Source organism: Trachinotus anak, unplaced genomic scaffold, assembly GCF_046630095.1.
Source record: "Trachinotus anak isolate AG129_WGS33_773 ecotype Australia unplaced genomic scaffold, CSIRO_AGI_Tana_v1 ptg000045l, whole genome shotgun sequence".
Lineage (NCBI taxonomy): Eukaryota > Metazoa > Chordata > Actinopteri > Carangiformes > Carangidae > Trachinotus > Trachinotus anak.
The window spans coordinates 48,859-66,524 of NW_027273896.1; the positions used below are offsets into that span (position 1 = coordinate 48,859).

The window sequence follows — 17,666 nt, forward strand, 5'->3', positions numbered from 1 at the left end:
TGAAGTAGTCAGACCTGAAGATCTGATCTGACAGTCTGTGTGAGGTGTCAGATCCACACAGACCACTGGACTCTGCAGTCATAACACATCTGGATATAAAACATCTGGTTACTGAGAGAACAGGCCCTGCTATGTTTTTATGTAAGTGAGCCATTAACTACTGACCAGAACTCAGGTCATTCACATGAATCACACTGAATCTGAGGTTTTTATCTGAACACTATAGCAGGACACCTGAGCAGCTGTGACACCTGACAGGTGGGAGGAGTCTGCAGCTGTGACACCAGACAGGTGGGAGGTAACTGCAGCTGTGACACCTGACTGGTGACAGTTTAAACTGAGACCAATAATAATACAAAGAAAATACTGTGGTTGTATTTACAGTGTCACAGATCAGAATGATGATGATGATGATGATGATGATGATGATGATGATGATGATGATGATGACGCTTACAGTGGAGCGCTGGATGTCTTTAAAGATGGCTCTGCATGAACACTCTAAGTGAATGGTTCATGGGTGAACCTGACTGTGGTGTGGCAAAGACGGGATCAGTCCCCTGACTGTTGGGGTAGGTGAGTGGCCTCATACCTTGACCACTGTGACTGGATGAGCGAGGAGTGAGCTGGAAATGCTGGACAGTTTCAGGACTAGCACCCCTGAAACAGGAGGCTGAGGGGGCATGAGGATCTGGACTACTGTGTACTGATCCTTCAGTCTGATAGAAGTCCTGGAGAAGCAGGATTTGGGACTCAGGCATAGACCAGTGTCTGTGGGAGTCTGGGTAGACATCTTTTCTTAGGCCAACCCTGACATCTTGGATGCAGCTGTTTGAGGAGAACCAACTGACCTCCTGGAGGTCTGGGTAGGCCTGGACTGGGTCTGAATGCTGACCGGTGTATCTGGGGTCCTGATGTTGTGCTTGGAGCAAACTGGTCTGGTCTCCTGCTCTGGCTTTGACGGGATCTACAGGTTGTTCAGAGTCTGAGCTGGTTCTGTGGTCTGCCTCCTCTATCACAGGGTCTAGTCTACCCAGGGACTCCCTCTGGTTTTGGAGAGCTAGGTGGGGCTGAGGAAAGGTGTGTTCACAGGTGTCACTGCCATGGTAACTCACATGTTCTAGGTGCAGGCTGGTGTCAGACTCAGTGTAACTCTTGGGTCTAGATCTGGACCTAGGGTCGGTTTTGAAATGAGGCACTGTACATGACTTTGGACGAGGCTTAGGGCTCGATCTTCTACGGGCTTCAGGGTTGGTTCTAGACTCTGAGCATATGCCTGAGCCAGGTTTGGGGTTGGGGCTGGGCCCCTGCTGGGTGTGTCCGGTGCTTACCTCCGGGCCCAGCTGTTTGGCAGGGGAGGCCTGGGAGCCGGGCACTGGGGAGAAGGGGCTGAGCGGGCTGGTGAGACTTACTGAGCTCAGGGGACTGGCTGGACTATTGGTGCTAAAGGAGCCTGATGCACCGCTGGCCACTGCAAAACAGAGAGGAGGGGTCGTTAGAGGACACAGGACAGAGACTCAGGTGTTTCAGGTGAATGATGTCAGTGAGGTACCTCTGTGCTTGGCTGTGTCCGTGCCTCTGGATGAGTTGCTCTTGTGCAGGCCCTCTAACACATCCTGGACTCTCCAGAACTCCTTCTGGATGTGTCTACGAACCAGTTCACTCTGCAAGAACCCAGAACAGACAGAGTTTATGATTCATGTGGGAAAATGAAGAAGGGCTCGTTGCCATGGATACAGAGCTGGAAGACTGTCACAGGTCAGTGATGAACCTCAGTAAATGAGGGGTGATTGATCTCCGACTGTTGTTTCCTGCTGTATTGACACACAGGTGATGACAGGTGACCTTTACCTGTCCTCCTGCATTGAGCTGTTCCCATAGATCTCCGTGGATGGCGTTGGCCTCGTCCTCCAATGCCTCAAACTCCATACGAGTGGTGGTTAAAGCCTGACACAGGTAAACAACAGCACAGGTGAAAACACAGTTAAAGTGTACATCACCCCATGCTCAGCAGACTGGTGATGTGAAGGTTTAGGTGTAGACCTGTTTCGAACATGTAGATATTCTGAAGGTGATGTTCTATATGTGAGGACAGACTCTTACACTGGAGGCCTGGGACAGCTCCCCCCTGATGTTGATGAGCTGGTTCTGCAGAGTTTCCTTCTTGTACTGCAGCTTCTCTATGGCCAGAGGCTGGTTCAGGTACAGCTCCATCTCCTGGTGAGTGGCCACCAGCGCCTCCTCTAGGCTGTCCTGGGAACAGCGAGTGAAGGTCAGCTCTGTGTGTGTCCTTCAGTGTGTTAACAGGTGGCATAACACTGTGAGCGGAGTGACCTACCTTGTCCATCCTCAGTCTGTGGACCACAGCTTCGTGGTCCTTCAGAATCCGGTTCTGCTCACACAGTCGACCCAGGAGTTTCTGTGTCAGAAGGGACAGTGGGTGGTTACCAGTGTCTGCTGGACCACAGGCTGACAGCAGGTGGCCAAAAGTATAAGGACACCAGAACATGACACACATGTAGGGGAACACGTCATTCTGCTGGTTTCAATACTGATCCTGGTCTGGCTCACAGGTAGTGACTGGGATGAGGCCTGGACCCTGTTCAGACCAGTCAACCTCTCCCACAGTAAGCTGAGTAATTTATGTGTGTGTATGTGTGTGTGTGTGTGTGTGTGTGTGTGTGTGTTGAGGTGCTGTCATGATGAAAGAAAACAAACTGCTGCCACAGAGAAAAGAACACTGTTGTCTACAATGTAATCGTATAGACAGAGGTGTCCACATACTTTTGACCATGTGTTAGTGTTTGTGTGTTCATACTGTGTGAGTCTCTTACACTGGTTTCAATCTCATTGAGTTTCAGTGTGGGGTGAAGCTCTCTGCTGTAGACGTCATGGAAAGGAGGCACCTTTGAAAACAAGCACATTATCATCATCATCATCATCATCATCATCATCATCATCATCATCATCATCATCATCAGTCGGATACCAACTGCTCCACTGACAGAAACTCGATGTTTATGTTTTGTACTTCATTCTGAGGAATGTAGAAGTCCAGGAGAGGAACTGATCATGTTTCAGTCAGCTATTAGTGCTGATGTCACCAACTGACACATCATGGTTTCTGACAGATATTCTATCTATGTTTTATCTGTCTATGTAACATCTGTCAGCTGATTTTATACAGCAGGTAACAAGGTATTTCTAGTGTGTAACATCTGTATTTATATAGAATATAACATCTGCATTTATACAGTATGCAACATCCATCTATGTAACATCTGTCTGCTGTATTTATACAGTATGTAACATCTGTCTATGTAACATCTGTCTGCTGTATTTATACAGTATGTAACATCTGCATTTATACAGCAGGTAACATCTGTGTGCTTCCTGTCTCAGAATGAAGAAGTGTGTTATGATGTCATGATGCATTTTGGGGGTGTGGCCATCAGTAGGTGAAGGTTGTTCCTCCCTAGGACCGTCCGCCACACCTGAACACAACTGTCACATCCACAGGGAGGATGATGAGGGAACACAGTGATGACATCACAGAACATGACAGAACATGAAATATATTCATCACAAACACAAACAATGAGCTCAGGAGCTGAATCCAGTCCTTTTCTGCCCAGACCAGGGTCTGACTGTATGGGCTGATAGAGGGGTCAGTGCTGGGGGGGCTGTATGCAGAGTATTATCCACAGAGTCACTGCTGCAGCTGAAGTTACATCATGAAATCAGTGACAGTAGAAATGATGTGGAGGAACCTGTTCATCTCAAGGGTCCAGGTCTCACATGCATCTACTGTGTGGTGGAGGACCTATTCACATGAGACTGAAACAGACTCTCACAGACATGAGCAGACCCCACCCCCTCGTCAGACCAAACCCACAGCTGGATGGATGACCTGATTGAAGACATCAGTGTGGACCACACGCAGACGGGACCAGAGGAGAGAGACAGGCTTGGACATGTATGGAATATCTGGTCTATCAGACTGGGTCCATGCCCAGGACTGGACTGGACTAGACTGGACTGGGCTGGACAATTCCCAAAGTCAAAAGGTGAATGACTAGTGAAGACTAGTTGAGGCTGGTTCAGAGTCAGGTAGGAGCTGAAGCCTGCCTCCCTGTGGAGGATCCAGGATCCAGCTCAGTTTAAACACCCCTGACAACACACTCATGGAACAACTTGAGCTACGGGTACTGACAGCTAATTCACAGGTGAGCATCATGTGGGAGGAAAGACAACACAAGGGGAGGGGGTTCGGGGGGGGTGTCAGATATGTAGTATTGTGTGTCTGTGTGTGTGTCTGTGTCCCTACCTGCTGGTCTAAGTAGTCCAGGTTGCGCTGGAGCTGAAGGTCTAATATGTCCTCCTGAGCCAAGCAGCAGTGACACATGCAAATCACACAGACACACACAGACATACAGAAAGCTTTAAGAGAGACAGCAGAAAAGCACCACAGCCAATCACACTAGAGGTCCACATCTGCAACATGCTAGCATCTGCTACATGCCAACATATGGTAACATCTGCTACATGCTAACATCGAGGTTTGATGAACAGTTGTTGTTTTCACTGTTTTCAGTGAGTGATTCTTTTGAGTCTTCCTCAGTCTTTTTAAGTCTTCATCAGTCTTACTGGGTCCTCATCAGTCTTACTGGATCTTCATCACTCTTACTGAGTCTTCATCCGTCTTTTTAAGTCTTCATCAGTCTTACTGAGTCTTCCTCAGCAGATTGAGTTTGATCAGTCATCAGACAGTCTGGTTGTTATGGTGTGACCTATGAGTGCAGACGGTCAGGTGATAACATGTGGTGGAGAACGTCCTCCCCCACCTGTGGTCTGGGGCTGCTGATGTACAGTTCCCATGACATGTAATGATATCATAACATCTCCCTCTTAGGAGGTTGGACCAACACAGATGTTACAGTGTGGTCAGTGCTCTGAAGTGTGGGTCTGTGTGAGTGTTTCCTGTCAGACTGTACACAACGTGATGGATGAAGGTGGATGCTCCACCACTGATGAAGACCACAGGATGTGGGTGAAATATCTAGAGCTCAGATTATTTAGAAACTTTGATTTCTAAAGTACAGAAACAGTGGGTCAACATCTGGTCCATGGTCAGAAAGATGTGCTGACAGCTGCTGGTCAGCAGCTTCTTTTTTGCTTTTCTCTGATGCACAGTAACTTCACTGTAATCAGCTGTGAGTCAGTCTGAGGCTAACCTGCTCATAACACACTGCTCCACAGACACACACTGCACAGGATATCTCTGATGACTGCTTGTTTGTTTGTTTTCTCTTTTATCAAATGGCGTCTGGTCTCCTATGACACTGAATTTATGTTTCTCCATTGCATAAGAACACACGCGCACACACACACACATGCACACAGGAGTGGACCCAGAGGTGTGTTAGGACAGAGCAGCAGATGTGAATAGGGTTAGGACAGACGTGAAGGAGAAACCCCACAGCTATCTGCAGCTGCTCAGCAAAGCTACACAACCAATTACACTGACTGTGTGTAACTGTGTGTATCACTGTGTGTGTGTGTGTGTGTGTGTGTGCGTGTGTGCGTGCGTGCGTGCATGCGTGCATGCGTGTGTGTGTGTGGTCTCCAAAGGACTGACATGTATTCGAGCACATTCAGGCACATACCATTTTACTGTGGATGGAGGGGGAAACAGGATAGTTATGATGGTATACTCCTTGGCTTAAGGACCTCCTATCCCCAGGGTAGTCATACTGAAGGAAGGGGAAGGAATCAAGGACAGGAGGAAGAATGAGGTCAGAATGAGTGAAGTAGTTAGGATGGAGTGAAGTGAACATGGTGACAGACAGGAAAACATCAGCTCTGACTCCTCCCGTGTGGAAATCTGCTGCAGAGACACACTTCTCTGCACTGAACTGCACTTCAGTTCACTGCACTTCACTTCATTTCACTGCACTGCCCTTCAGTTAACTGCACTTAATTTCAGGGCACTTCACTGCAGCTCACTTCACTGCACTTCACTTCAATTAACTGCACTACACTTCATTTCATTTCACTGCACTCCAATGCACTGCACTTCAGTTCACTTTACTTTACTGCACTTCACTGCACTTCACTGCACTTCACTGCACTTCACTGCAACCAAAACTTTCAGACTGATCAACAGGTAACAGCAGCTGGTTACACTAACAGTGAATCATAGATGTTACAATTGTATACCCACTGGATAAATCTACACACTCTCACAGACACACTCACAGACACACACTCACTCTCACACATTCACCTTGGGCGAGCTCAGCGACCTCCTCAGGCTGTAGACTGACGGGTCTGCGTAGACCACGTCATCCCTCATCCTCCCTGGGAACCGGTCAAAGCGGGCCGATAGGGACCGAGCTGGAGAGGCAAAGCTGGGGGGCACCGGAGAATAAGGCCCCCCCGATGACGAGGACGGAGACCTGGGCACAGACCTTGAGCGCGGCTGGATGGACAGGCGCCTTATGGATGTCTCCATCCCACCATAGTACTGTGGCCCCCACGGATCCCTGGGCATGGGGGGTCCATATAGCTGATGGGTTCCGTCCCTCAGCGAGTGACGCTTCTCCTCCACAGTCCAGCGTCGGTCGTACCCTCCCACAGCAGAGACGGAGCAGATGCTGTCAGGCCGGACCCCCGGCGGGTACAGAGGGTACTCCTCCACATACTGGGGGCCACCAGGGTAGCCATAGTAGTCAGGTGGTACCCCCCGATTCACAGCATAGTAACGAGAGGGGCTGGGGGGGCAGGACAGGAAGAGATGGGGGTGATTTATGAGAGGAAACAGACTCAGGTAAACGTCACCTGTGTGATTGTTTTAAGATGACGTCATCATGATGTTTGGTCCTCTTCACACTTTCACTGATTAACTGACCCTTGCCTCTCCTGTGTTTGTGTATGTAAGTGTATGTGTGTGAGTGTGTGTGTGTGTGTGTGTGTCCACCTCTTATTCCCTCATCTTCAAATGTAGATAACTTCTTTCACACCTTGGTAAATATTCATCTGTTCAATCTGTTCAGATTGTAAATATCTATGTGAAATTTTTGGACACATGCGTGTTGGAGATTAAGGATGTTGAGGAGGTGAGAGCTCGGGACTGTGTCTCTGTTCTCAATGATCATTTTAAATGAAGAACTGAGAAAAAAGATAAAAATAAAACACTGAGCTGCACGTGGAGCAGAAACATTAAACCTGCCAGTGTTTGTGAGTGAGTCACTGCAGACACATGAGTCCTCCAACCCCCAGTGAAGTGATACAGCTCCATCATCCCCCCCCCCCACTCTTCTACCTGTTGATGTCCTCCTGGGATGCCATCCCCCGCCGTTGGTTGACCCACTGCTGCAGCTGGGCCATGGAGCTCTTCCTCTGGGCCACCCTCTCTGGAGCTGTCCTGGGCACAAAGCCCCTCCTCAGCACCACATTCTCCTGCTGCTCCCTGAGGTCCTGCACCGGACCACCAACCCCCTCCGGGTGTCCCTGAGTGGCACGGTGTCCACTGTGACTTCTGGATGGAGGCTGCTTGCTATTGCTGTTGTGGGGCATGATGTTGGTGGGGCCATAGTTGGCCCAACCATTAGGATGGTGATTTAGGTGAGGGGCTCGGCCAGAACCAGGTGTTCCACCTTCATCTCCACCCTCCCCTCGTCTTCTGTCATTCTTTATTCCGTCTGCATCAGAGTGGGTCGTAGGAGGAGTCTCCACCCCATTGACCTTAGGCTGGGTGGACAGGTCACTGTCAGTTTCATTGTGTGTCTGTGTGTGTGGATGCTGTTGTGGGTCAGGTGCATTGGTCACCATGGTGTGGTTGAGACCAGCTGTGGTGTCAGAGTTTGTTCTGTGGAGAAGAAAGAAACAGACAGCAAATCATTAGAGAGACAGGAGAGACAAAGACTCATCATCAGACAAGAAGAGACAAAGACTCATCATCAGACAGGAAGAGACAAAGAGTCATCATCAGGCAGGAAGAGACAAAGAGTCATCATCAGGCAGGAGAAGAAGAGACAAAGACTCATCATCAGGCAGGAGAAGAAGAGACAAAGACTCATCATCAGGCAGGAGAAGAAGAGACAAAGACTCATCATCAGACTGCTGCTATTCTTCTTCACCCTGACTCACTGTGACAACATGACAACAGTTCTGCTTCATCATCAGCACAGACACAGATCAGCACTGACTGACAGGAGGTCAGTGGGTCAGGCTGATGTCACTTAATGTACCTGTGTCAGTCTTTTCACCTTTACCCCACTCTACAGAGCTGAACCTCCACCTGAACTGACCCTGCCCTTTTCATTGTCATTATGAACTCGTCATAATGTGACCATGGTCTGTAAGTCTAATCCTCTAAGGAGCTCAGCTGGGAAGACACCAGTTTAACTGTACCTGATGATGAATGGAAGACCAATATAAAAACCATAACACAACTTGTCTTGTGATGCTGTGTCATTCCTGATAACACCACCAGATGGCAGCAAAGCCAAACTAATAAACCAGAGACAAGCTAACAAGCTAATATAGTGTTAGCATGACTGGACATGTGGGACAGACCCAGCCAAATATAAAGGCCTATGTGTCTATACTCTCTCTCTCTCTCTCTCTCTCTCTCTCTCTCTCTCTCTCTTTCTTTCTCTCTCTCTCTCAATACCTCTGTGTGGTCTGGACCTGGACCTGGACCTCTGCAGCCTGGCTCATGGCTGTGATCCAGTCATCCTGCTCCTCATGGCTGTCTGTGCTGAAGTAGTAGGTCCTGGTCCCAGCGTGTTCTGCCTGCATGCAAAACACAACGGCACCCTTCAGCTCCCCCTCCTCACCCTCCTCCTCCTGCTCTGACCACACCTGCAGAGGGAGACAGAGCCCAGGGGGCAGAGTTAGACACTATCATCTTCATCAGCTAGTACATTCATCTCCTCATGCAATGAAGACACACAACAGTAAAGATAGCCAGGTTAAAGGTGGGTCCTGTTTGCTACACCCTCAGGTTTGATCGTCGTCTCTATGGTAACATTGTCCTCACTGAGTTACAATGGAGATCTGGGAACCTGATGAGACCACATGCACTTGTCTCTGGAGGGTTAGGAAACAGGAGCTGATCAGACAGGGTAGAGGTAAGAGTAGAGATAGGAAGTGGGTCCTCAGGACTGAGGGTGGAGGCTGTAAACGTGTGAGTTGTAATACTGGACTTTACTGGACTCTAACCTGACATCTGTTATTCACCTGGAGAGAATAAAATAAAACCTGTAATGATCCGTGATCATGGTCAACTGTGGGGAAGTCACTGGCTCCATCCAACTGAACAACACACCTACACCCTTCAGTTTCCTCCAGATCACTTCCTGTGTCCTCAAACTCAGACCAGTTCACAGTACCAGAACTGGGACTGGTACTGGTACAGTACTGGTCTGGCACTTGTCTGGCTCTGGTCTGGTACTGGAACTGATACGGTTCTGGTCTGGCATGCCGTCAGTGTGTGAACAGCGCAGACAGAACAGATCCTCAGCTCACATGCAGACATGCAGTGCAGCAGATTTAATCATGCACCATTTCAGACACTGTACCTGTTCTCTGTGCCACCGCAGGAGGCAGGGGGAGCAGCACACCTCAGGAGAAGACAGTGAGGGAGGGAGAGATTAAAGGCTGTGGGGGTCAAAAGTCACTGCTGGTATTTGGGATTATTCTTTAAAACAGGAGAACAAAGATCAAATTGTTGAGGAGGCTCACTGTGTTTTGGCCCTTACACAGACAAGTGTGTGACGTCAGCTCCCTCATCAACCACAGCTCAAACACTCTCATCAGGACTGGTGTAAAACAGAACTATCACAGCTCAACAGTGATTATGTAACATGTAAAACATGACAGAATCACAAGAGGGCAGCACACACACACACAGGCTGATAGGGACAGATTCATCCTACAGCCGCAGGTCTCAGATCAGAGGACACATCTCACAGAGACCCTCTCTGCTGTCTTCATCCAGCACCACTGTCCCTCACCATGTCCATGGTAACAACAGCATCAGGAGGTGAAGTGTCCTCACATCACAGGAGCCCTCACTGAGCCTCCATGACTCCTGGGCTGGACCTAGTGTGTGTGTGTCTGTGTGTGTCTGTGTGTGTGTGTGTGTGTGTGTGTGTGTCTGTGTGTGTGTGTGTGTGTGTGTGTGTGTGTGTGGGAGGAGCCGTACTGCCATACGACAGCAGGAGGAAATGATGTCACTGATAAACAGGAGTCACTTCCTTCCACGGTGGAGCCCTGTAAGGCTCCGCCTTCAGCTGTGACACAAGGTGATGCAATTGGCTGAAAAGGCTGTATCATAAGTGGCAGCTGTAACCTAGCAACAGAGGTGGAGCTGCGGGAGGAGCGTGTGTGTGTGTGTGTGTTTAGTTTCCCTCCTTTATTGTCCTTCCTTTGTTCATTCTCTCAGAGAGGGAGGGATGAAGGTGACAGATCATCACCATCATCATCTCACTCTGACTCACAAACATGAAATGATTCTGATCATTGATTACTATAACAGAAGGAAGGAAGGAGGGATAAAAAGGAGGAAAAGTTAAAGTTAAAACAGACAGATGAACACATAAAGAAAGAAATACAGTGAGAAAAGAAAGAATGAAAAGACAAGTGAGAACAAGGGAAGAAGAGGAGGAAGAGAAGGAAGGAAAATCCAGATTTAAAAACAGAAATAAGATAAAGATGGTCCGAGAGAAGAAAAAGATGAAGGAGAACATGAGCAGGTGTTTGGTTGTGCTTTTGTTGCTGCTGACAGGATCAGGATGTGTGTACATGGTGTGTATATCAGTATGAAACAGCTGACTCACACTGCTGTGTCGTATTTAATCAAACGTCTGACTGACCCTGAAAGAAACATTCAACATGATACATGACTAATTATACTTTGTTAGCACCAGGGCTCTTATTTTGAAGGTGATAGTGTTTTCAGTTAGAGATGGACAGTCTGACCTCAGTGTGGACTGGGCTCCATGTCTACAGGCTGTTCCAAAGGACACATCACTTCACTGACAGGAGGCGGAGTCACAGACATGTGACCTTCAGTCTGTTGGTGAGCTCTGAGGTGAGATTTAAAATATCTGATTCTGTGTTTCACCACCAACAAGCTATCTGCCAACTGCCAAGAAATATTAGGAGAAGAAGAAGAACTGTGCTCTGCAGCAGCACCTGAGACTGTGTCGGATACAGCTACTGGTGCTGCTGGTGCTGCTGAGACCAGTTTGACCAGTTAAACACTGTCTTAAAACAGGACGACTCCAAACTGTCATTCAACTCTTTACAGAAAGAGAAGCAGGAAACTAAACTGTAGATGATGGACAATGACCTTCAGCCTGGTCCACACAGACTGAATCACTTCTGTCAGTGAATGTACACTGTGATGTTACTGATATTTAATATAATTATCATTATATTATTGACACATTACTGTGTAAGCAGTATTTGATCTCTGATGTCTTGTAGTTCATGAGCTGATAAAGTTTGTGTGTCAGTGCAGTATGAAGTGTAGTGACAGTGGAGGTCAAATTAAATAAGTACCTACAACTGGACTGTAACTGTCAGTGTGATTTAAAACTACAGTTCCAATAATTCTTTAAGCAGCAAAACAAACTGTTGTCATTTTAATAAAGACATCAGGCAGTAATCTGCCACCATCTGATTTGATGCTGCTGGACACATAGTTGGACCCACTGTACGTTATACGATTGACTTGTTGCCATTGAAACCATGCATCAATGTGGATTTGTTGTTGTGTGGGGCTGAGGTCAGTATGAGAAGTATGACGACCATTCTGACCAGAGGAAAGTCAGAATAAACTGTTTACACAGGCCGTGTGTGTGTGTGTGTGTGTGTGTGTGTGTGTGTGTGTGTGTGTTTGTGTGTGTGTGTTCCTCCAGCTTGCCAAGTCCAGCCTCCAGGAAGAATGCTGTCAATGCCACCATTCAGACAGCAGCAGCACTGAGAGCCATTGAAAAGACTCCCACAAACACACACACACATACACACACACACACACACCAGCACCACAACAACATACCTAATGTACCTGTACCTAACTATGCAATTAAATTAGAGATGGTGTCATTATGTGGCCATTGCTGGAATCAGCATTAGCAAAAAATGTCTTATTTACCTTGTTTAATCCTGATTTAATGCACCACCCGGTGACAACAGCAAGTGTCTCAAATCAAACACACCTGCATGACCACCAGGTGCATGCTGGGTCTGGTGAAATGAAGCTGAAATCCTGAGGGTCCTCCAGCTGTAGTGAAACAGTGAACAGCTGTAATGTGACCTAGATATAAAGCAGGTCAGCTGACACACTGTCAGAAAAAGAACTGACAGAGATGTGAGAACATGTGACTCACACCTTGGTGATAACCCTGACAACCCTCACCCAGAGAACAGATCTCAGCCAAGTAACAAAAACCGTTCCTGACTCGTCAGGACAGATAGGGGTTCTGCATCAATTAAACCTGATCTAACAAATCCTGAAGGTGAACACAAATGTTATCAACAGTTTTTCTGTCATTGTGAACTGTCAGCCATGCTGTCCTACTTCAGGCTTTAATTCAGGCTTTAATTACATTTTCAATTCAGATTTTAATTCAGACTTTAATCCAGGCTATAGTTCAGTCTTTAATTCAGACTTTAATTCAGTCTTTAATTCAGACTTTCATTCAGACTTTAATTCAGTCTTTAATTCAGGCTTCAATTCAGTCTTTAATTCAGGCTGTAGTTCAGTCTTTAATTCAGACTTCAATTCAGTCTTTAATTCAGACTTTCATTCAGACTTTAATTCAGTCTTTAATTCAGGCTTCAATTCAGTCTTTAATTCAGGCTGTAGTTCAGTCTTTAATTCAGACTTTAATTCAGTCTTTAATTCAGACTTTAATTCAGGCTGTAGTTCAGACTTTAATTCAGACTTTAATTCAGTCTTTAATTCAGACTTTCATTCAGACTTTAATTCAGTCTTTAATTCAGGCTTCAATTCAGTCTTTAATTCAGGCTGTAGTTCAGTCTTTAATTCAGACTTCAATTCAGTCTTTAATTCAGACTTTCATTCAGTCTTTAATTCAGTCTTTAATTCAGGCTTCAATTCAGTCTTTAATTCAGGCTGTAGTTCAGTCTTTAATTCAGACTTTAATTCAGTCTTTAATTCAGACTTTAATTCAGGCTGTAGTTCAGACTTTAATTCAGACTTTAATTCAGTCTTTAATTCAGACTTTCATTCAGGCTGTAGTTCAGTCTTTAATTCAGACTTTAATTCAGTCTTTAATTCAGACTTTAATTCAGGCTGTAGTTCAGTCTTTAATTCAGTCTTTAATTCAGACTTTCATTCAGACTTTAATTCAGTCTTTAATTCAGGCTTCAATTCAGTCTTTAATTCAGTCTTTAATTCAGGCTTCAATTCAGTCTTTAATTCAGACTTTAATTCAGCCTTTAATTCAGGCTTTAATTTAGGCTTTAATTCGGACTGTAGCACAACCTGAGGAGAGACTTTCAGCCTCACTACCAGCAGGTCTTGAATACCACAGCCTCCTGGGACACCTAGCAGACCTTTAGCCTGGTCCAGGAGGGGGACTGAACACGGTGAACTCAGCCTCCTGATAGCTGTGTTGAACTGTTTGCTGACAGGAAGGGTGAGGCTAAGTTCTAATGCACACACACATATACACACCCATAGGTGAAATCCTATGACTGCTTGTTGAGTCACACATACACACACACATACACACACACCTGAAGCCCAAGTTTAATAATTGACCCTATGAGAAGGTAATGAGATGAAGGCATTTCAGACTGTGAGGAAACCTTTACATGTACTGCAAGTGTGTGTGTGTGTGTGTGTGTGTGTGTGTGTGTGTGTGTGTGTGTGTGTGTGTGTGTGAGAGTGTGTAGAAGTGTGTGTGTTTCTGTGAGCGGCACACACAAACACATGCAGTTGACAAGTGAGGATTTGCAGTGGTGTGACCCAGGTGTGACACCTGAGGCAGATTCCTCTGCTGTCTGAACGGCTCCCGGCTGTGAGCTCACTACAGGTCCAACAGGTTCCAACAGCTCTGGGACTGAGCTGAGGAAAACAACACAGGTGAACCTCTTACCTGGGTCAGACTGTTTATTAAAGGTTAGTCTGGATTCTAGTCTGGATCCTGCAGACACAGACTGAGCTGCATGAACAATAAACCATCCAAAGATCCTGATCAGGAGCTGATTTCAGACCTGGCTGATGTTTGTCCCACTCTCAGACACACGGGACCAGAAGAGGGTCAGCTGACACATCAGGGGTCCACATTAAAGTCTGTGTGCCCGGCTGCACAGAGACCACACCTCCTCCACAGACTCGGGGGAGGGGGGGCTCCCTCACTGTTAAGTCCACATCCAGAGTGGACAACGTGTACCCACATTCGGGAGGGGGGGGGGTTCAGAGGCTCAGTGCTTTATTACAGCATAACAGGAGTGTTTAACCATCTACACCCTGTCCTCCACGGACCCTGGTCCTGGATCAGACTCACCTCCTACAACCATCTCCAAAACAATTCTAGACCCTGTTAATATAAGTCCTGGGACCTGTACCTGTACCTGTACCCAGACTGTCTCTGAACTGGGTTTGTCTGGTCTGAGGTCAGATGGTCCAGCTCAGTGTTGATACCTGGTCTGTCCACACAGCCACTCACAGTCAGCTTCATCCTGATGATGAGGAGTGACAGCTTTATCTTCATCTTCACACAGACCTGTACTGATGACTTAACAAGTTTACCTGCTGGTACCAGACCTGGTGCAGGACTCAGGACTCTGAGCTGTGATCACCTCAGGTTCACCTTAGTTTGACTAACCTGAGGTTTGTTACTGTCTGACTGTCACAGGTGTGTTACTGAACAACTGACTATCCTTTGACCTGACCACTGAGGACACTGAGAACACTGAGACACAGAGACACTGAGACATGGCCTTCAGATAAACCCTGTGTTCACTGACAGAAGAGGAGTCTGGATCAGACATCACTACAGTCAGGACAGGACAGCCGAAAAACTGGATTCAATTTGGACAGAGAAACTACCTGCTAAAAACCAGACCTCAGACCAGCAGCTCTGTCTCTGTGGGTCACTCTGGACCTGGTGTCTGGACCACTGACACTGTCGTAAACAGAAGTGGTTGAACAGGAATCACCGCTCTGAGAGAGGCATGCTGGGACAGGCCCTGCCTCCATGATGCCCTGAGGCTCCTTGTCCAATGAGAGAGGAGATGAGGAGCCCACCTCAGAAACACTCAAAGGCAAGACTGACATATATCTGGTGTTATATAAGAGTCACCTGTGTGAACAGGCTGAGTACAACACTACACAACACTACAAAAGAATACACTACACTACACTACAATACACTACACGATCCTACACTACACTGCAATACACTGCACTACAATACACCACACAACACTACACTACGCTACACTACTCTACACTACACTACACAGCACTACACAACACTACACAATACTCCACTACACTACACTACACAACACTACACAATACTCCACTACACTACACTACAATACACCACACAACACTACACTACGCTACACTACAATACACTACACTCCACTACACTACACAACACTACACATTACTCCACTACACTACACTACACTACACTACACTACACAATACTCCACTACACTACACTACACAATACTACACTACACTACATTAACACAATATTAACACTACACAACACAACACAACACAACACTACACTACACTACACTACACAACACTACAAAATACTACACTACACAACACTACACTACACTACACTACACAACACTACACTACATTAACACAATATTAACACTACACTACACAACACAACACTACACCACACTACACTTCACTACACTACACAACACTACACAACACAACACAACACAACACAACACAACACAACACAACACAACACTACACTACACTACACAACACTACACAATACTACACAACACTACACTACACTACACTACATTAACACAATATTAACACTACACTACACAACACAACACTACACCACACTACACTTCGCTACACTACACAACACAACACAACACTACACTACACTACACTACACAACACTACAAAATACTACACTACACAACACTACACTACACTACACAACACTACACTACACAACACTACACAATACTACATAACACTACACTACACTACACTACATTAACACAATATTAACACTACACTACACAACACAACACTACACAACACTACACTACACTACATTACATTAACACAATATTAACACTACACAACACAACACTACACAACACTACACTTCACTACATTAATACAATATTAACACTACACTACACAGCACAGCATTACACAACAGTAACACAACACACTGCTTCACTCTGGATCCTGGTCTGATCCTTTAAGAACTCGACTGCTCAGTCAGAACCAGGTCTTCAGTCTGAGTCTCCACCCACTCCTGCAGCACCTACACCTGAAGGTAGATGTGTGGTGCAGGGTTCAGCCAGAACCAGAACTCTGAACTCATGAAAGATTCAGAGTCCTCACATCATGGAACTGAAATACCTGAAGCTACATGCCCCCCATGATGACTGAGGACTGAGGCATCAGGACTCAGGAAAGCTTTAACAGAGATCATCACAGTCAGGATCAGTGGTGGTTTCCCCCCCATGTTATTTTTATCTTCATGTCCCCTGGTCCCTGTTAAAGAAGTCTGAGGTCCTGGTCTGGTCCCAGGCTGAAGTGGGTTAATCAGTGTGGTTTCTGAGATATTTCTGGACTGGGGCTGCTGGGGGACGGTGGTTTCTGGCAGGGACTGGCTGTTTTTCTGGTCTGTGAGTCTGTTTAAAGTTCTCACGACCCCAGAACCAGAACCTGGTTTAGTCTGATTCACTTCTGTAGAATAATTATTTTAAACCGTCACAGTCCTCTGTAAACACATCCAGATCTTAAATTACAAAGGCCTGATCTTAAAGGGACCAAGGACAGTCAGACCTGCAGGGATGATGTGTTTCTATAGTCCAACCCTGAAGTTATCATCACCTGGTTCCCCCCATAAACAGCTAATTGGATTTCTCAATTGTGTTTTGGATGATTAGAGTTTCTGATCCTGACAGGTTTTGTTCAGCAGGATCATCTTCACTAATGACTTAACTTTATGAGGTTTGAAGCCTAAATACAACCAGCCGCAGTAAAAAAGCTCATGTTAAGCTACAAACCAACGACACCACAGTCACATGACTTCACCGTCACCACCTCTAAACTTCAACTTGTAGTTTGATTTAGCTCTGAGCTCTTCTACAGAAGCCTTTCCTCTGACAAAGTTAGTAACAGTTTGTAAGAGCAAGAGTAGAAACACAACAAGGCTGTAAAGGTGGACTGGTGAGGACTGAGGTCTTACCACAGACCTGAAGACTGAAACCTGCACCCAGACCATCAGACCTGAGAGCATCCAGCTGTGGCTCAGAGTGTGTACAGATGTGACCAGTTTCTACACTTAGGTGAGATCAGATCCTCACAGCAGAGTCACTCAACAGTCAAACTGGAAAAACAGGTGTGTCAGACACAACAACACAACAACTCAACAACACAA

The 17,666-nt window shown here is 46.4% G+C and overlaps 1 protein-coding gene across 17 annotated transcripts in view; it reads right to left on the minus strand.

Moving 5' to 3' along the window:
• The window catches only part of plekha6 (pleckstrin homology domain containing, family A member 6), a 66,147-nt gene that overhangs the window by 9,371 nt on the left and 39,110 nt on the right, over window positions 1–17,666 (minus strand). For 8 of the 17 annotated variants that reach the window (XM_071473123.1, XM_071473121.1, XM_071473127.1 and 5 more), the window contains 11 exons: window positions 8,678–8,868; window positions 7,325–7,870; window positions 6,287–6,773; window positions 5,667–5,753; window positions 4,328–4,381; window positions 2,835–2,906; window positions 2,339–2,419; window positions 2,104–2,253; window positions 1,852–1,947; window positions 1,553–1,664; window positions 1,332–1,471 (listed from right to left, as the gene is read on the minus strand). In XM_071473123.1, coding sequence (XP_071329224.1) covers window positions 1,332–1,471; window positions 1,553–1,664; window positions 1,852–1,947; window positions 2,104–2,253; window positions 2,339–2,419; window positions 2,835–2,906; window positions 4,328–4,381; window positions 5,667–5,753; window positions 6,287–6,773; window positions 7,325–7,870; window positions 8,678–8,868 — 2,016 coding nt within the window. Of the gene's footprint in view, window positions 1–1,331; window positions 1,472–1,552; window positions 1,665–1,851; window positions 1,948–2,103; window positions 2,254–2,338; window positions 2,420–2,834; window positions 2,907–4,327; window positions 4,382–5,666; window positions 5,754–6,286; window positions 6,774–7,324; window positions 7,871–8,677; window positions 8,869–9,587; window positions 12,732–17,666 lie in introns of those variants that run through there. The other 9 variants (XM_071473125.1, XM_071473137.1, XM_071473133.1 and 6 more) reach the window with 4 other exon arrangements.